This window comes from Ailuropoda melanoleuca, chromosome 8 (assembly GCF_002007445.2).
Source record: "Ailuropoda melanoleuca isolate Jingjing chromosome 8, ASM200744v2, whole genome shotgun sequence".
In the NCBI taxonomy this organism is placed as follows: Eukaryota; Metazoa; Chordata; class Mammalia; order Carnivora; family Ursidae; genus Ailuropoda; species Ailuropoda melanoleuca.
The window spans coordinates 62,217,795-62,235,637 of record NC_048225.1 but is presented as its reverse complement, the minus strand read 5'-3'; the positions used below and the strand labels follow the sequence as shown (position 1 = coordinate 62,235,637).

General features: G+C 50.8%; 1 protein-coding gene across 7 annotated transcripts in view; it reads right to left on the bottom strand.

Moving 5' to 3' along the window:
- Positions 1–17,843, bottom strand: part of AMPD3 (adenosine monophosphate deaminase 3) — a 45,098-nt gene that overhangs the window by 26,447 nt on the left and 808 nt on the right. For 3 of the 7 annotated variants that reach the window (XM_019796315.2, XM_019796318.2, XM_019796317.2), the window contains exon 2: positions 8,779–9,004. In XM_019796315.2, the coding sequence (XP_019651874.2) occupies positions 8,779–8,999 (221 nt within the window). In that variant the 5' untranslated portion in view covers positions 9,000–9,004. Of the gene's footprint in view, positions 1–8,778; positions 9,005–13,086; positions 13,248–14,023; positions 14,109–17,169; positions 17,498–17,843 lie in introns of those variants that run through there. The other 4 variants (XM_034666566.1, XM_019796319.2, XM_002916161.4 and 1 more) reach the window with 4 other exon arrangements.

Below are 17,843 nucleotides of genomic sequence, written 5' to 3'. Positions count from 1 at the left end.
TGACCCACCAGAACCCCTAGAACCCCTCTTCTCTCCAGGCACCATGATACCTAGAAGGGGTAGGGAAAGGGCTTGATCTCCAAATGGGCCTTATGTGTCACCTGGAAGCAGTTATCTTCCTCCAGACACTTGGCCAGGTCTCCTCACAGGCCCACCACTAATTTTTCAGGAACCACATTGACCTCCTCTGTCTATACACCTACCACTTGCCATGGCTCTCTGGTCCTTATCTGCCCACCTGTGTTAGCCCTTGTTTGGGGCCTGGCTGTTTACACCTGGAAAGTAGAGGCAGCCCCTTTCCAGGAGTTTGCCTTTGCCCAGCCCATGGCCCTGCATAACAGAGGTACTAAGTCGTTTCCAGAAACTCAACCTGAACTCCAGGAGCCTCCAGCCCAGGCTCTCTACAGCCTGCCATCCATCCATTCCACAGAGCTGAGCTAAGCATCCCACCCCAAGGAAGATGTCCACTCATGCTAGTCAATCATTCCTCAGAGGCAGATTCACCTTGACCAATAAAGTTCCCACTGACATCTTCTGGACGTTCACACCTACAGGAAGAGCTATTACTCTGGGCTCCCTCTAACATTCTGACCGGTTCAGCTAGATCCCATGAGACTCTGGCATTTGTGCCACTCACGTGCCTGCCAGCTCATGGTTTTTATCTCTTGGCCAACTTCACCCGCCATGCCTCAGCCAATGCCGCCTGAGGGCTGGTCTCACCAAGGAGAAGCAAGATGACATCTAAGGTGAGCAACAAGTAAGAAAGGTAATAAAGCCCACCACATTCAGGAAGCTGGAAGGCTGCCCAAGCCAGGAGCCACTAGGCTTTTCCTAGGAATATCCATATTCTTCTGCCGCAGCGAGGAAGCCCGCACCCATCAGCTATGCCCAAAGAACTCTTCTTGAAGACATCCATTATGGCTCCATCTTGGTCTTCAAGTCAGCGCCAGATTGTCACATGTGAACATCCCTGGGCTGAGAGCTCCGATTTTATGGGCACAAGGGACATGTTTAACAACAGACGGGGCATCTCCTCAGGGCTCGTTCACCTTGGGCAAGGGCTTAGAGTAACCAGAGCTAACGATTAAGCTGGTATCTCACAAAACTGGAAGAGCTAAACGGAGCCCAAGGAGAGGGCCCTGTATTGTCTATGGCTGCATAACAAACTGCCACAAGCTTGGTGTGGCTCACAGTTCTGTCGGTGAGAAGTCTGGGCGGGCTTGGCTGGGCTCTATGGGGTACCGAAAGGCCAAAATCAAGATTCTGGCTTCACTGAGTTCTTATCTGGAGACTCTAGGAAAGAATCCACTTCCGTGCTCATACAGGGTGTTGGCAGAATGCAGTTCTGTGCAGCCATAAGACTGCTGTGCCATATACTACAGCCTAATCGCAGGAGTGATGTCTAGTCATATTCAGAGGGTCTGGAGATGGGAGACGCCATCTTTGGCGGGGGGCATTGTAGAAATTCTGCCCGCCATAGACCTATATGTAGCACCCATTCCATCCAACCAAGTCTCAGTCAGCGACGGTGGAGGGCGGCAACTGAGTGACCGAGTGTGTGCGTGTGTGCGTGTGTCCATACACCTGTCTCCCTCTCAAGACCATCTGAAGCCCCACATGTGTAACAGTAATAAAAGAAGGAGCTACAGGCTTTACCTGAAGGAAAGAACCATGGGGTGACTTGGCTGAAAAGGATTTTAAATACTACACTCCCCGTCCCCTCGCTAAGACAGCCTCTGCTTAAACACCTCCACTGACAAACAGCTCATTGCATTTCTGAGCAAGACATGAGCCATCAATCATTTATTCAAGAAACATTCACCAAGCACTTACTCTGGGCCAGGCCAGTGCTAAGCACGCAAACAAGGTGAACAAAACATGATCTGTTGTCACTGTTAGAAAGCACTTCCTTATGATGGGCCAAGATCTGTCTGTCCACAGTCCCACCTGTTGTACCTCGTGCTAGCCCTTGGGGCACCAGAGTGAGCCAGCCCTCTCTGCCACAGCTGGCAGGCCCCCTCCTTCCCCCACCCACATATCCACCTGGCAGAAACTCAGTCCTGCCGAAGAGCTGGCAGGGTGTGGGGCTGTGAGGATACCAGCTTCAAGCCAAGCCTGAGGGCCCAAGGGGCTGGGAGCAGCTTTGTCCTCTCTTGAAATGGATGGTCTTCCTAGGCCACAGAGACCTTCTTGCCCAAACAGGCCCTCAACACAAGGATGTGAACTGGTCACGTGGGCTGTTATTACAGTACCTCTCAGTACCTCTCTGGTACCCCTCCTGCCCCAGCTCTATGGCCCTTGGCTGCCCCTGAAATTCACTGTGTCCCCGCCTTACCCTGCCTCACTGCCCAGCTCTCCTCAGCTCCTGGGCACCCCAAAGCCTTCTGTAATAACATTTGATTCACATGCCAAACCCAAGTTAAGACCTCAAGGCCCTCCTCGATCTTCTAGAGAACAGCAGCATCTTCCCAGGGACCTTCTGAAACCCGCTGCCCTGTGTAGTCTGTCCAGAGGACTTCCAGGCAGGGGAAGTCACCAGAGCAAACCTTTCACAGAAGGCTCTCAATTGTGTACAGTGAGTCAGGGGGCCACATGCAGACCTCATTTTACTCAATAAAGTACCAAGTGCCAGCCCCAGGGGTAGACAGAGAGAAACAATACCCTGGATGCCAGGGGCTGACTGATGATGGCATAGATGGCCAGACAATTCAACAGACTGTCATTACACAACGTGGTTGGTGCGTGAGATGATCTGGATATTTGGGGATCCCAGAGGAGACACCTAATCAGACTGGGGGTGAGAGCAGTGACCACAGGATCAGCGAAGTCTCCCTACAACATTCCCAAAGGGAGAGGGGAACACTCCAGAATGGGCAGTCTTGTTTGAACCCTCCCCACACACACACGCTCAGATCATTCTGGCAGCCTGTACCCCTCCACATGAGAATTACCCCTTTACCTGTTTGAGGCAAGAGTCCCAAACCAGCATGGAGATTTACTCACAGTTTGAATCTGAATGCTATTGGGTGGGGCAGGCATTCCCCACTTTGCTTCCACCATCACTGCACTGATTCCTGGGGAAGTGGGGACCTGTGGTCTAAAAAGGGGAGCAGTGATTGAGACCCAAGGTCACAGCCTATCCAGAAAGGAGAAAGCAGATACAGCTGACTATGGTGTGTGCCCATGAAGGGCGGGCGCTATGAGAAGGGATGCCAGGCCCTTGGGCCCCACGGACATCTGTGTGCACACCAAGTAACCAGCGGCCTGCCCAGCCAGGCATAGCTTTGATTTGTACACTTGAAGCCTATCAGGCATAAAGACTCACAACCTCAACCCCTGTCTCTTCCTTCACTTCCCTCTGATAACCTGTCCTCACCTGTCACCGTCTCCCTTCACTCCCTCCTGACCAAATGTGAGTCTCCATTGCCTGCCAGTTCCCTTCCCCCCTCTGCCCAGTCCATCCCAGCTGCCCTTCCTCCCAAAAGACCCCAAAGGGCAAAATGAAGTACAATTTTTACTATCTTTTAAAATAGGACTAATACTCTCTATTCTTAACTTTATGTATTTTTTTTATTTTATTTTTTTAAGATTTTATTTATTTATTTGACAGAGAGAGAGAGAGCCAGCGAGAGAGGGAACACAAGCAGGGGGAGTGGGAGAGGAAGAAGCAGGCTCCCAGCGAAGGAACCTGATGTGGGGCTCGATCCCAGAACGCCGGGATCACGCCCTGAGCTGAAGGCAGACGCTTAACGACTGCGCCACCTAGGCGCCCCTCTATTCTTAACTTTAAAAGCAGATGAATCAAACTGTTTTAAATGAAGCTCCTTGGGGCACCTGGGTGGCTCAGTCGGTTGAGCGCTAGACTCTGGATTTCAGCTCAGGTCATGATCTCAGGGTCTTGAGATCAAGCCCTGTGTTGGGATCCATGTTGAGCATGGAGCCTGCTCGAGATTCTGTCTCTCTCTCTCAAATAAATAAAATTTTAAAAATCTTTTTTAAAAAATAAATGAAGCTCCTTTGTTAATAGCCCTGAATTTAAAAAGTTACCTACCCCTGACTGAAGAAATTTCATGAAGCAGAATGATTTAATAACATTGTAGCTGTACTATGCTCAATTCCTAACAAATACTTCTTTATCTATTACTTGGGAAAGCAGCTGTTCTAGAAAGCTACATTTTTCAGAAAAGGTTGGTCCCCTTAGAGCCTAATTTAAAAAAAATAAAAACCAGCTATGGTGTGGCTTTTTTTAAATGAAATTCATAAATCCTATATTTTAATCAGTGCGTGATGAGCATAATTTAAAATTCTCTCGATGACTCAGTCATTGTTGTATTAGCCAGTCATGAGCTTAGAGGCATTTTGTCCCAAGACCACTGTGCTTCGAATTCTTGTGTCTGCTTTTCATGACTTCCTCCTTCACTGTTGACTCTCAAATAATGATGACAAAAACAAGAACACTAATGATGTTCCAAGCACTGTCCTAAGTAGTCATGCGTATTAGCTCACTTAATTCTTGCAAGGTAGGTGCTTTTATTATCCTCATTGTGCAGATCAGGAAATAGGCTCCTGCAGTTAAGAGCCTCGCCCGAGGCCACTCGGTAGTAAGAGATGGGCTGTCATCTGAACCCGGTGGCCTGACTGCCACGCCTGAGCTCACAGTCACCACACACCACTTCTGCCACCCTGCCCGTGGAAATCCCTCTCCCCATTTCTAGTCTCCTTCCTTAAATCTGTCACAGGATAAGAAACAAGACAACCAAGGTTATTAGAACTCTATGAAGAATAAATAGGAGACGGGATGGGAGTATTGGGGAGATGATGGCTGAAAACTATACGGTTTCTTTAGGGGATAATAAAAATGATCTAAAATTGATTGTGGTGATGGTTGCGTAAGTCTGTAAATATAATAAAACTGAATTGTACACGTTAAATGGGTGGATTGTATGGTATGTGAATTATATCTCAATAAAGCTGCTTAAAAGGAAGAAACAGGAGAGCTGGGGAGCGCTAATGTACATTTTGGTTGCACATTCTTCATGTTGCCATCAGTGTTGTCCTAAGTTGCATCTTCGTACTTTCGTAGAGTAGGTGAGCTCTGGCTAGGGAGGATGACAGGACTCAATATGGACAAAGGATAGCTTCTGGGTACCTCTCGGCTTCTGCTGTCTTCTTTTCTCTGCCCCCTAACTTTGATTCCATAGATCGTCTGCCCCACCATCTCACCTTGACCTGCCCCCAAGTCCCAACAGAGACCTGGGACTCCCAACAGAGTCCCGGTGTCATCTTCCTAAGGCGGCAGGGCCCTGTAGCAAGCTGTCCCTGCTGGTCTCCTCATCCAGCCTAGCCTGCAAAACGAGAGCTTCTGTGAGAAGCCTGGAACACTGGCTCCCTGGAGCCAACTCCCACCCTAGAAGTGTGATGTCTGAACCCACCTCAACTCTTAGAGCTGCTGGCATCCTGGACAGCCAGGCTCCATGCTTCAGCTGCTCATCTTTCCTATTTTCCATCCAGTTTTTCTTCTTTTTATATAAAGCTGGCTTACTTCCTGGTTTTAGTTTGTGCCTTTACATGAGACCTACAATAGTCCCTTTTCTTTTCTTTCTTTCATTTTTTTTTTCTCAAATAAGAGAGAAAGAGGCAATGGTTGTAAAGAAAGGCCTTCTTCAAGCGCCAGGAATATTCAGGCTTGTCGCAGGAGCCAGGATGAGGAAGGGCTTTTTCCAAACTGGATGCCCTTTCTCATGTCACAGTTTGAAACACAGACCCGCGGACTCCGGGTATCTGGAGATGTGCTGCTGGCTCTGGGCCTGTGGGCTCCTTGCACGATGGCTCCACATCACCATTTATACTCCAGGATGTCAGGGAGGAGCCAGAAATAAAGAGGAAGCTGGGGAGAGGACTCCTCCAGGGACTGCTCACATCTGAATATTTGCATAACGGTGCCTCTACTGAGCAGCGAAGCTGAAAGACAAATTAGGGACGTACAGCTCTGGACAACGCTGAGACTTCCCACAGGTAAGTCCAGGGACCGGTCCATGCTTTGGCAGAAAAGGCAGTGGGCAGTGAGGAGGTTTGGCCCAGCTCCCCTTCCTTTCATTCAAAAGCCAGCAGTCATACCCTGGCGAGCAGCACCCAGTGTCATTCCAGCATCTGCCGTCTGCCGATCTACGGTGGAACCAAAGACTCCACCCCTGGCCAGAGATGGAATAGCCCTGTAATCAAAGTTGGGGTTCTAGATTCAAAAGACATGGGTTCCAGTCCCTGCTCTGGCACTTCCTCACTATGCATTCCCGTGCGGGTTCACTCTCTGGGCCCTCGTTTCCTTATCTGCAAAATGGAAGTCAGTAAGAACATCCAACCAATCAGCTTGACAGGAGAGTAAAGAAGGCAAGGAGCCCAGCATCTGCTGCCACTGTCTCCTCAGCAGGGAGTCGGGCACACCGTGACCAGGGACACGGGGCCTCCTGTGACCCAGGCACTGTCCTAAGCCCTTCCCATGTCAATCCCCTCATTTCCCACAATGCCCCACAAAAGTAGCTTCTGTTACCATCCCCATTTTATAGGTGAGGAAGAGACTAGGGCACGGAGAGGTTTCCTAATTTTCCGAGGTCATAGAACATTCTAGTCAGTGGCAGAACACAGCAGTCCAGAGAGCTGTAGCCACTCTGATGCAGTATCTGCAGCGGCACTGAAGAAACAGGACATCTTTTCTCTGCCACACATTCCCTGCTCAGCACCACGGGCTAAGTCCTGGGCTGGATCCTGAGGATACGGTGGGAGCTAGAGGCAGATCTCAAGGAGCTTCCAGAGAAGGACAAACCGAGACCACCGATCCCAGTAAGGACGGACAGGACACGATTTCTGGAAAGGAGCCTACAGAAGAATTTCTGGAAACCATGGAACACCATGGAGTAAGACGGTTTCCAATTTGCTGTTAGGCTGGGCACTGATAAGAAGGGAACAACCTCTTTTTGCAGATGTCAGGCCCAGCATCACCCTGTAATGGAAAGTGGCCTCAGAAACCCACTATTCCTAATAACAAAAAATGCCAGGACTTCTTCTCTTCTCATTTTTAAGGGTCTAAAATGCACGATTCACAAGACACAGAGAGCCCTGCACACCATTCAGTCCCTAAAGCCAGCCCTCGGGTAAGCCAGTGCGTGGGGGATGAGGGTCTCTGCAGTCCTGCTCTTCCTGACCCTCCGGGGATGAGCACACTGTGGGGCCGACAGCCACTCCCCCTTACCCAGACAGGCTGGCTCTCACAGCTGATAGACGGCACCCTCCACCCCTTCACTTCGGGGCCTCAGAGCCCCTCAGAGGAAGGAAAGCACTTCTTCTGGAGGGTGAAGCTCTTTCTTGCCTTTATACCAGTACTTGACTTTTTACTTCTTTCCCAAAACGTTAAGGAAATACTGAAATTCTAGACTACCAAGAAAGCAAAGGGCTTGCCTTTAAAAATAAGGAGGTATCTTAGGAAGGATCTGATTGCTGACAAGGTCACAGATAGGGCTCAAGTTCTACTGTGTTCGTTAGCTCTGAGGTCTGCAGTGTGCAAACTGGGCAGTCACCCAGCTAAAGCCCCACTAGACACTTTCTCAAAGCTCTTTATTCTTTAATTCCACTGTCCTGGGTGAGACACACTGAAAGGACGAGGACTTCACATTGCCCTTGGACTAGGATCCAAACTGCTCATCAGGGAGCCCAAGGCCAGTCTGACCTGAGTCCTGACCCTCCATTCAACCTGAGGCTCCTTCCTCCCTCTCTCTCTCTCTCTCTTTCCCTCTCCTTCAACTCCATATTCATCCATTTAGTAGCACCCATGCTAGGCCTGTTTGTCCTCAGATCCACTCCTCATCTTTCCCTGTTTCCAGTTTTGTGTCTGCTGGCTTCTGGCTAGGTTTGGCCCATGGCAAACACTGGGAGAAACCGAAAGGTGCCAGAAGGATTAAAGCCAGGTATCTCCTGCTTCCATCTCTCCCTTGGAAGGATCTCCGCACCCATGGCCTCTCCTCCTTGGCTCATTTCCCATTGAAAAGGCCACCACGGTTCCAGCTTCCCCACTCCGGGTGCCAGCAACGTCACCTCCTCCCATTATCCCTCCAGCCTACAGTGGCAGCTGCTTCCTACTGCCTCTAGTCTCTGGCCCGCCTCCCTGTCCTCTGCTTGTCTTCTCAGTTCTCTACCGCCTCGGTAACCATTCCCTGCCTTAAATCCTATTTACAGTACTTACGTGGCTTCTGTTTTTCTGGTTAGGCTCTCACTGATACAGCCCTTATCAGAACTTGCCATGTTTTACCTAATTTATCCCGTTACTTAATTATGGTCTAGACCAACTAACTGTAAGCTCAGCAGGGCAAGGACTGTATCTCTTTTGTTCATTAGTGGGCCTCAGTGCCCAGTACAGCACCTGGCAAATAGTGAATGGGCTTATTTAATAACGCCAAGGACTTGTCGAGTGATGAAGAGAAGTTAAATTGGTGTTTGCCAAGAAATCCTCAGATTTCCAATAAGAACATGGAAATATCACTTGCAAATGGTGTGTATTTACACACATGATTTGTTATTCAAACAGCAGCAGAGAAAAAGTGGTTTTTGATCTTTCAACCAAACACAGGCACTGAAACGGCCTTTAAGAAATAAGTGGTACCTTAAGTGGTCTTGGTTAAGAAACAAAATCAGCTCCCAGGGACAGGCCAGCTTATCTGAGGACACACTCCCACGGCCCGCCTGGGCCTGCACAGCTGTGCACACGTGAGCTGGGTCGTGGGCACAAACCTTTTCGCCGTCTCCACAGACTTCTGCTCCGCCAGCTCCTTCTGCAGCTCCCTCTCCTTGGCCTCCTTCTGCCCGATGGGGCAGTCCTCGGGGACGGTGAAAAGGGACAGGGCATCTTTGCTGTCCTCTTCACGGAGCACTTTAGCAAACACCTTCTCCGCCAGGAGCCGGACCTGCTCATCCACCTCAGAGATGCTCAGCTTGGGGAACTGGCGCGGCATCTCGGCTAACAGAGAAAGAGCAAAGCGTTAACCTTCCTGAATTCCTGGACGGCCCGAGTCAGCGGGGTGGGGAACGAGAAGGCACTAAAATAAGGGCCTGGCCCTCGGGGTCAGCTGGCTTACTCAGGAACTCCCCCAGACAAACCCAGCAGGCCAATTTTTAAAACTAGCTCCGCGGGGCACCCGGGTGACGCAGCTGGAGAGCTTCGAAGCCTTGGTTTCTGGCTCAGGTCATGACTTCGGGGTCTTGAAATCAAGCCCTGAATTGGGCTCTATGCTTAGCATGGAGTCTGCTTAAGATTCTCTCTCCTTCTCCCTCTGCCTCTCCCCCCCAAGAGCGTGCACTCTCTCTCTATTAAATAAAAAAATAAATCTAAAAAAAAAAAAACTAGCTCCATAAGTCACTGGATGTGAAGAGTGTAGTGCCACTCACATTTCCTGAGAAAGCAAATTCAGAAGTCCAAGAATGAACTGTCTAACTGTGCAGCTCTTTTCCAGAACTCAGGGAACCCGCAGAACGTGGGCAGTCCCACCTTTCCTGGCTTTGTTTCCATGACAGGGATGGGGGAGGAGAGTTTAGGCCCCCATCCTGCAGACTATCCGGCGATACAGCCAAGACCAAACCTCACTGCCCACTGCACAGAGGGGAGGACTAAAGCCCAAAGGTCTAATGACTAGCCTAAAGATGACCGCAGGGCTCTGGGGAATCCCAAGCTTCGTTCTTCCTCACATAAAAGAAGGTCTTTTCTAAAAAGGAGTCTACCATCACGGTTCTACCATCTCCCAGACTCTCTGGAACTTTGAACAAGGCACGGCAAATAAAAGAAAGCTCCAGAGGCAGGGATACTCTTTACTTTTCACAGCCCAGCTGAAAACTCACTTCCTCAAAGAAGCTTGCCCCAATGACCTCTCTTCATACTGCTTCCTTACTATCAGTAGTTGGCCTGAACCACCTGGTTGGCTCCTTTCTTTTCTTTCCATCTGTCTGTCTTCCTTTCAACATTCATATAGGGCTTATTAAGTACACTCTGCCGAGCCCTTTCTACTTATTCACTCAGTTAATCCTATTATTCACATTTTACAGATGAGAAAGTGAAGGCACAGAGAGCTAACGTGCCCGGGTCACACTTTTATTAAGTGGGCAGAGACTTGTGCTGTTCTGAGCCTCTGGCCCCCCTGCCCCTTTTCTCTCTGAGCCTCTGCTCAGGGATTTGAACCCAGGCACCTGGTTCCCATGTCTGTCCTCTCAACCACTGCACCATGGTGCTTCTCTTTGTCCGTCTGAGGGTCGGGGAGGTCTCCTCGTCCCCGGCATTACATTTATGGAATGGGTGACTACTACATCCTGTCACCGACCAACCTTCACTAGGAGCGGCCCTGGACAAAGAGTGTCCTGTCTACTTACTACCACGGTTTCTTTGAGGAAGGTTTAAAGAGAGAGGTGGTTTAGTCAGCCGAGAGATGAGGATGAAGGTAAGGCAGGGCCCAGTCGCTGTGTGGCCAGGAGAGGAAGCGATTATGGGGGAGGAGGGGCTCGCTGAGCAACCTTAGGACAGTCACTCTCTGTGCCCCCTAGTTTTCTCCTCTGTGACATAAATGGAGGAGACAAAGCAGTCTCCAAGGCCCTCTCAGTTCTAAGTGCTGTAATTTCTAGGTACCAGAGAGGTTTCCAGTGCCCAGGGAGGCTTGCTGCTCTGGTCTTCTTTGCGGCCCATCAGCCTAATTCACGACACAGACGGGAAGGAAGAAAGCAGGCTAGTAACACCTGTCAAAGTACATCTGTGGACCCCTTGTTTATGAAACCAATTTCCTCCTTCCCTCCACCCGCAGGACTATGCCTTTCCTAGGCCTCCCTCCCCTCCACGGGGTTCAGTGGGAGGGCATTGCTGGGAGGAAGGAAGTTGGCACACAACTGTGCTGGTCTGTGGCAGCAGAGAGCAAGACAGAAAAGGCCTGACCTGCACAAAGGAAGAGGACCACAGCTAACTGTGAAGATGTCCACATCCTGATAGCAGACAGAAGGGGAAGCTGGAAACCATCAGAACGGGGCTTGGAGAGGAAGGTGACAGAGAGAAATGGAGAGGAAGACAAAGAACTAGAACCAGGAGGAGCTGTTAGGTGAGAACAAAGCTGGACCCCTGTCCCCCCAACCCTAAGGCTGCAGGTCAAGTACCACATTCCAAAACCTCACAGGGCATCCCCGAAGTAGACATCAAACAGGCCCCAGGCAAGGGGCAGCCAATGCCACAAAGCATCCACACCATTTGACAGAGTAAACGCACTTCCAGAAATGGCTTCTAAGAAAAGAATCTGAAGGAAGGGAAAGCACAAAGATGTTTACCTGCGCTATTTATACATAGCTTTAAAATGTCAAAAAAAGAAAAAAAGACATCCACACTCACATGAAAAAAAAAGTTAAGCAACCAAAATTATAATTATGAGGACAGTGCAATCACATAAAAAACACTGTGAAATGACAGTAAATGAAAAAATTAATACATAAAACTGTACCCATGCTTTGATTACAGTGATACAAAAACGCATCCCCTTAAGGATAAGGGCTGCAAGAGAGACGCTCAAATGACCAGATGGCAGGACTGCCTGTGTGTGAGGCAGTGTCCGATTTTGATCATTAATGTTGTTATAATGTCATTTTTAAAAAGATTTACTTATTTATTTTAGAGAGAGAGAGTGCACGAGGGGGGAAGGGGCAGAGGGAGGGGGAGAAGCAGACTCCCCGCTGAGCAGAGAGCCTGATGCGGGACTCGATCCCAGGACCCTGAGATCATGACCTGAGCCAAAACCAAGAGTCAGAGGCTTAACTGACTAAGCCACCCAGGTGCCCCTAATGCTGTTATAATGTCATTTTAACAAACACAAAGAAGATGGAAAGAAAATAGACTAAAGAGTTTTTTAAAAAGAAAGGAAAATAGGAAAAAAATTTGGATTTCTACATCCCCGGTGTTGGTCATTCGGTCTTCTCCCACCTAACCCACATCAGAGACAGGCCAGCCTGTGTTAGCTCTTGCCCTGGACAGAAACTGCCCACCGCCACCTTCCTACCCTAGCCCTAACCCCTACAAACACACCCAGGCCCCAACCAGCCACAGCCCACCAGGCCTCCTCAGAAATGGGCATGGGGTGGGGGGGTCCTTTGTGTCTGAGGGCTCTTATGTCAGATCTTGCCATATCTTTCCATGAAGCATTTTTACCTTGCTGAAGTCAACTAACTATACTTTCCTGGATGCATCTTTCTACAAAAGATCTCCCTTTTTCTTTAAATAGTTTAAATCAGCCTTTTCCAAAGTGGGTCCCATGAAGAGTGGATGCTCGTTGCTGGTGAAACAGGTCTTGTGGTCAATTACCGGGGAGACGCTACATCCTGAGTTCCTCACCCCAGATTCCCAAGACACATCGAAGGTCTGAGGACAGGATCATAAAGTAGCATTTCCCCATCTAGATCCCTTTTGTTGCGGAACCCATATCAACCTCCTCCAGAATTACTACTAGTGTCTTCACTAAGTGGGGGAGACTTCATTCCATAACTTAATATGGACCAAGTAACCCAGTTGGGGGGTGGGCTATGTCAGGGGGCCTTAGCAGACTGTTACACCCCTGTCTTCTGGACATCCTTGGCAGGCAACTCCCACCTGCCAACCCCTCCCTCCACAGATCGTCTCTCTTCTCCGACCTAGAGACACCTGGCAGGGAAGGCATGCCCAGGAGAGCCAGCTCTGTCGATGCCAAGCCGAGCCTCAGCTCCAGCTGCTTCTCCAAGCCTGGCTTTCGACCGTTTGTCCACCGTTTGTCAGCTGAAGCCAGCCGGCTTGGGAGGCTTAACTGTGAATTCAATCAGCTAGGGTATAGCTTATCTCGTTGTTACATACGACACCCTCTGATGGGCTTGAACAAGTGTCCCAAAGTTAGAAAGCTACAAAATGCCACTAGTTTCCACAAACGGTAGCTTTTCATGGCCCCATAACCCCTCCGGAAAGGAAGCACAGTACCACTTAAATCCCCTCCCGACACAAATGAAGCTGTTCCTTGCTCTTGCCAGACTCCCACCGTCAGAACCCATAGCACAGACCTGAGCCTGGTGCTGGAGTCTCCATGGCTGATCTGAGGATGCCACACCGGGACACGCTCAGGCCGTGTACGCCCCGGAGGCTGAGCTGAGTCAGTGTGAGCTCCGCTCACTGGGGCCTGCCTGCCGCTGCTGGGGTGGGAGGTCTCTGCTTTGCATATCTGTGAGCAGCCTTGAGCAACAGCAGGAAACGTCTGGGCTGGAAATTCTTCCATGAATATGAAATGTAAGTGGAAAATTTCCAAAGGTCCTAAAGGGCCCAGGTAATGCCGACTGCCCACAGCTGCCGTGTGCCGAATGCAGAGTCCTGGCCGCGTCCACAGCCGTGTCCAAGGCAAAGCCACGAAGGCCGCACCGCCCAACCCAACGGTACATTCAGCCTTCCTGAGCGCGCAGAAGGTAAGCCAGAGCTTCCCTCTAACGACCAGACCCCCGACAGCCGAGCCCGGACGGGCCATACCATCACCTTGGCCACTTCCATTTGAACTCCACCTCAGGCCCGGCCTGGCAACAGGTTCGTTTTACCAAGGGGATTGTCTGTGGCACAACGTGCCCCACCTTCCCTCAGAAGGGCCCCCAAAGCAACCTCCCTGAAGGCACCCCGGGTCTGATGGGGAGGCTCTGAGCCCAGGTGCCAATAGAGGTCCTCCCTCCCCTCCTCCTCGGAAAGAGCCAAGGACTGGGAGCTGCTCCCTCCTTTCCCAGGAAGCACAGAGACTCGGCGGGGGAGACTCCTCTACAGGAGCAGGCTTAGGAGGGAAGGCTGGCAGGCCTTGTCCCTCTCCTTCCTTTCTTCCCTGACAGAGGCTGACACGGCAGGTGACTGGGGGGCCTGACGGGCTCTACCAGAGCATGAGCGCACGCGCACGCACACGCACCCCAGAACCGAAGGCTGGCCCTCCTGCCCCACCCGAGCCCACCCACCCCGTCCTCCTCTTACTGCCGCTCTCGGTGCCCACGTGGGCCTCCGGCTCCGAGGAGCCTCCTGCGCTCGACCCCCAGCCACCGCAGCCGCTGCTTTCCCTGGGGACGGTGGCGCTGCCGCCAGTGAGCCGCGGGGGCAGTGCTCTGAAAGCCAGGCTCAGACCCGATACAGTGACTTAGACAAATGGTGTGGGTCTGGGAAATAACCGTGAGCAAAATGGCTATTTCTGTGATGCTGTTGAAATCCTGGGGACAAGAGCCCAGAAAGGACGGGTCAGTTGTTTACCAGGAGGCTAGCTCTAGCCCTGACTTGGGCCTGAGTCACCTCCTCATGTCCAGTCGTGAGATTGTGCCTTCCTGAGCCCACATAATGATTCCTGTGTGTGCAGAGCCGGATTACAGGGTGGACACATGATCCTGGGGCTGCTGCTGGGTTTTAGCTACCCAGAGATTACAACCCACCTGTCCTCACAGCTGTTTCATAAACAGTGCCATCAGCAAGCTACAAGCAACCTAGAGGGAGGGTAATATTTATTCATTAAATAATTAAACGAACTTAGCACGTAGGGGGGAAAAGGTCCAGGTCCTCAGTACTGTTCTGCCAGAAGGGAGGAGGGGCAAGTGATTCCTTCTGCTGACATGTTTTGGGGAGGGGGAGGCACAAAGGGGGCTGCAGTGGGAGCATCCTAGCCCATGCATCTGAGAATCTACCTGGATCCAGTTCAGGGAATTCTATTCTGCACCTGTAACCGGACCATGCATAGCCTCAGTCTAGATAAGCACTTTCCAAAGTGTAGTCTGTAGAACGTATAAGGTCAGAAGGCTTGGAAATACTGTGTACCATAATCCCTTATGGGGATTCATGCACAATTTCTACTAGCAAATTCTAAACACCAGAAAGTCCTTTAGTAAAGAAAGCTGTTTGACTTTGTCTAGCCCAACACACTTATTTGACCCTCTGACCACTGCCACCATAGGAAAAAAGACCTATTAATATCCATGGCACAGGCTTTGGAAAATGCCTTCCACCTGAGCCTTCATTTTCCAACACAGAGAAAGCTGTCTTCCTGAGGCCCAGGTATGGATGTGAGACCCACCCCATCAGGCCCGGACACAGACGGGCAGCAGGCCACCCAAGATAATACAGGTTGGGACAATGGCCAAGGGTCTGGCTAGAGCCAAAGAGATAGAATAGGCTCCAGAACAGTGGCAGTTTAGGAGGTCACAGAGACTGTGACTCTATCTTGGGAGGGCAAACTTCACTCATGACCTCACAAGCCCATCTTGAGTCTAACATGTCACTGCTCTTCAGGGCCTAGAAGTCTCCTTGGGCTACGGAGCTGTGGTCCCAAGCTCAAAGCCTTATTTCCTTTTTGAACAACAATGAAGACGATCTGTGATAACCAGGCCCAGGACCTGCATGTCCTGCCTGGGAGACCGACTGCATCCACTTTTACCACTTAAGGACCCCTTACAAACTCCAGGACAGGAAAGGCTAGAATCAAATTATGTCTCACCGAGAAAGATACTACTCTCCCTTCCTCTGAAAGGATGCTTTGAGCTTGCTTCTAAGGGTTCAGTTTTTCCTTCTCATCTCTCTGAAGCATGCATGACTCTCACGGGAGTTGGACAAAGGGGCTTCACCTGCTAACTATCAGCTCCATGACAGACCTTGCTCACGTCATTCACTATTACATCCCCACACCTAGAATGCAGTAGGTATCAATAAATATTCATTGAATGAGTGAATGTATAAAATCATGAATGAGTGAATGAGGTAAGTGGTTAATCTATCTATGGCAATCCCAAGAGTCAGTACAGTATATGGTTAAGTACACAGGCTCAAGCCAGACTTCCTAGGTTTGAATGCTGTTTTGCAACTTCGTTGCATGAACTTGAGCAAGTTACTCGATTTCTCTGGCTCGGTTTTATTCCCTATAAAATGGGGATAATAACAGTACCAACCTCATAGGTTGTCATGGCAATTAAATTTAGTTAGCATGGGTGAATAGACTGGAATAGTACCTGCCACAGCACATATGCTTTATAAGCATTATTGATCAACATTATTCTCATCATGATATGAGGTAGAAGAGGCAGTCCAACTAGGAAACCAAACATGAAGTTTCAGCTAGACACTGAATCCTTTCATTCACTATTACTTACGGAGCACTATTACGTGCCAGGCACTCTCTCAAGCTCCTATTTGGGAGCGAAGAGAAGGAAACCATGATTAAATGTGAAACCAGATCAGGAGAAATAGCCTTCTCCTCTATGATTGATATTTCTTGCTGACTTTGCGTGGCCAGTGTTCCAACCACAAGCCCATCTTTCTATGCCCTAGCCCCTTACATATCAAAGCCCAAAGACAAGGTCTCCTCTCCGCGATATGCAGCCAGCACTCAGAAGATCAAAGACATTAATATATTTGGGGGAAGAACCAGGAAGGCCAACGAGCTTTAGGGGAGAAAAGGTATCTCCCTGCTTAATCCCAAGGCTATATTTTACCTGCCCGTGATATTCTTAAGATCTGGGATTGATTTTGAGGCCATTTGAAGAGTTACTCACCTAGTGTCCAGACAAGAAAAACAGGCCTCATCTCTCAAAGAACTTTTTGACTGGCTGAAAGCTACCCATCCTACTTCTAGGATCTCAGAAGGCCTAAGGGTGTGCCAAGGGTGGGGCTAAGAGGTCCAAGAGTCTCCCGGGAACCCACCCAGGCAAATTCCATGATTCTTAGGGCAGCCCGGTTCCATCGACTTCACAGCAAGCCAGCCCCTCAGAGTTTCAGCCCAGGCTTCTTGCTCCGAGCCTGCTGCCAACACTTGGAGAGGTGAGAGCTGATAGGGGCTCTGTCTTCCTGGCTTAGTAGCTCAACTACCACTCAGCACTGATGCTTCACAGCCAGGGGAGGAATTTCTCCCATGAGGGCTCCAGCCACCATCAGCTTTTCCCTGAAGCTGGCCAACTGTTGGTCACCACCTGAAGGGGGAGAGCCAACATGGGCTCAGGGCCATGCTAAAATTCCTTCCAGCTTTCACCTGGCTCCTTTGCTAATTTGTCACCCCCCAAGCTTCCAGACGCATACAAGGACCTAATAGTGTGGGGAAATGACACTGTAGTTAGCATGCCTCTCCTACTCCGGGGCCTCTCAAAACTTACCGCAGAGGCCTCTGCCAGCCGAGCGAGCCATTAGGAGCTCCACTGGCAAAGCAGCTACCAGGAAGTTCAGGCGCAGAAAGCAGACTTCCAGAGGTCAGGACACCTCCCATGCTGGGAGAGAGCCAAAGAGGTAAGGATGAAGGCCTCAAGTGAACCCACACCCTGTCATTCTGTCCATCCCCCGGTCTTTAGGTGGGAGCCCATCCCAGCAGCGGGCATCCAGCTGGTCGTCAAACACCTGGAAACTTGTCCGGCAGCTTAAGTGGCAGCATGTCCCGGGTCCCTGAATTTCTCTAACCCTCGCGAATCCAGTGTAGGCCGCCAGGGAGCTGAGATGAGGCTGGCTCACCTGAGGTCTCTGGACCCCAGGCCACCGCTGAGACAGCGGCAGGAGCTCAGGCAAGGGCCCGGGCAGGGCTGAGTCAGGGGGTGGCGCCTCCGCCAGGGTGGCCTGGGAGACCCAGAGTCGAGGTTCGACCTCCGGGGGCTCGGGCTCGCGTCCTGGGCAGCAGGGGCCGCGGGGCGCGGGCCCAAGGTCAGCGGCGCAGCATCGCGCGCACTCATCGGGTTCCGGGGCCAGGGCCCTGCCGTGGGCCCGAAGGGGGCGGCCCGCGGGGCAGGGCGCACGGCAAGCACCGCGGAGGGGCTGCCCCGCACCGCAGCCAGCCCGGGGC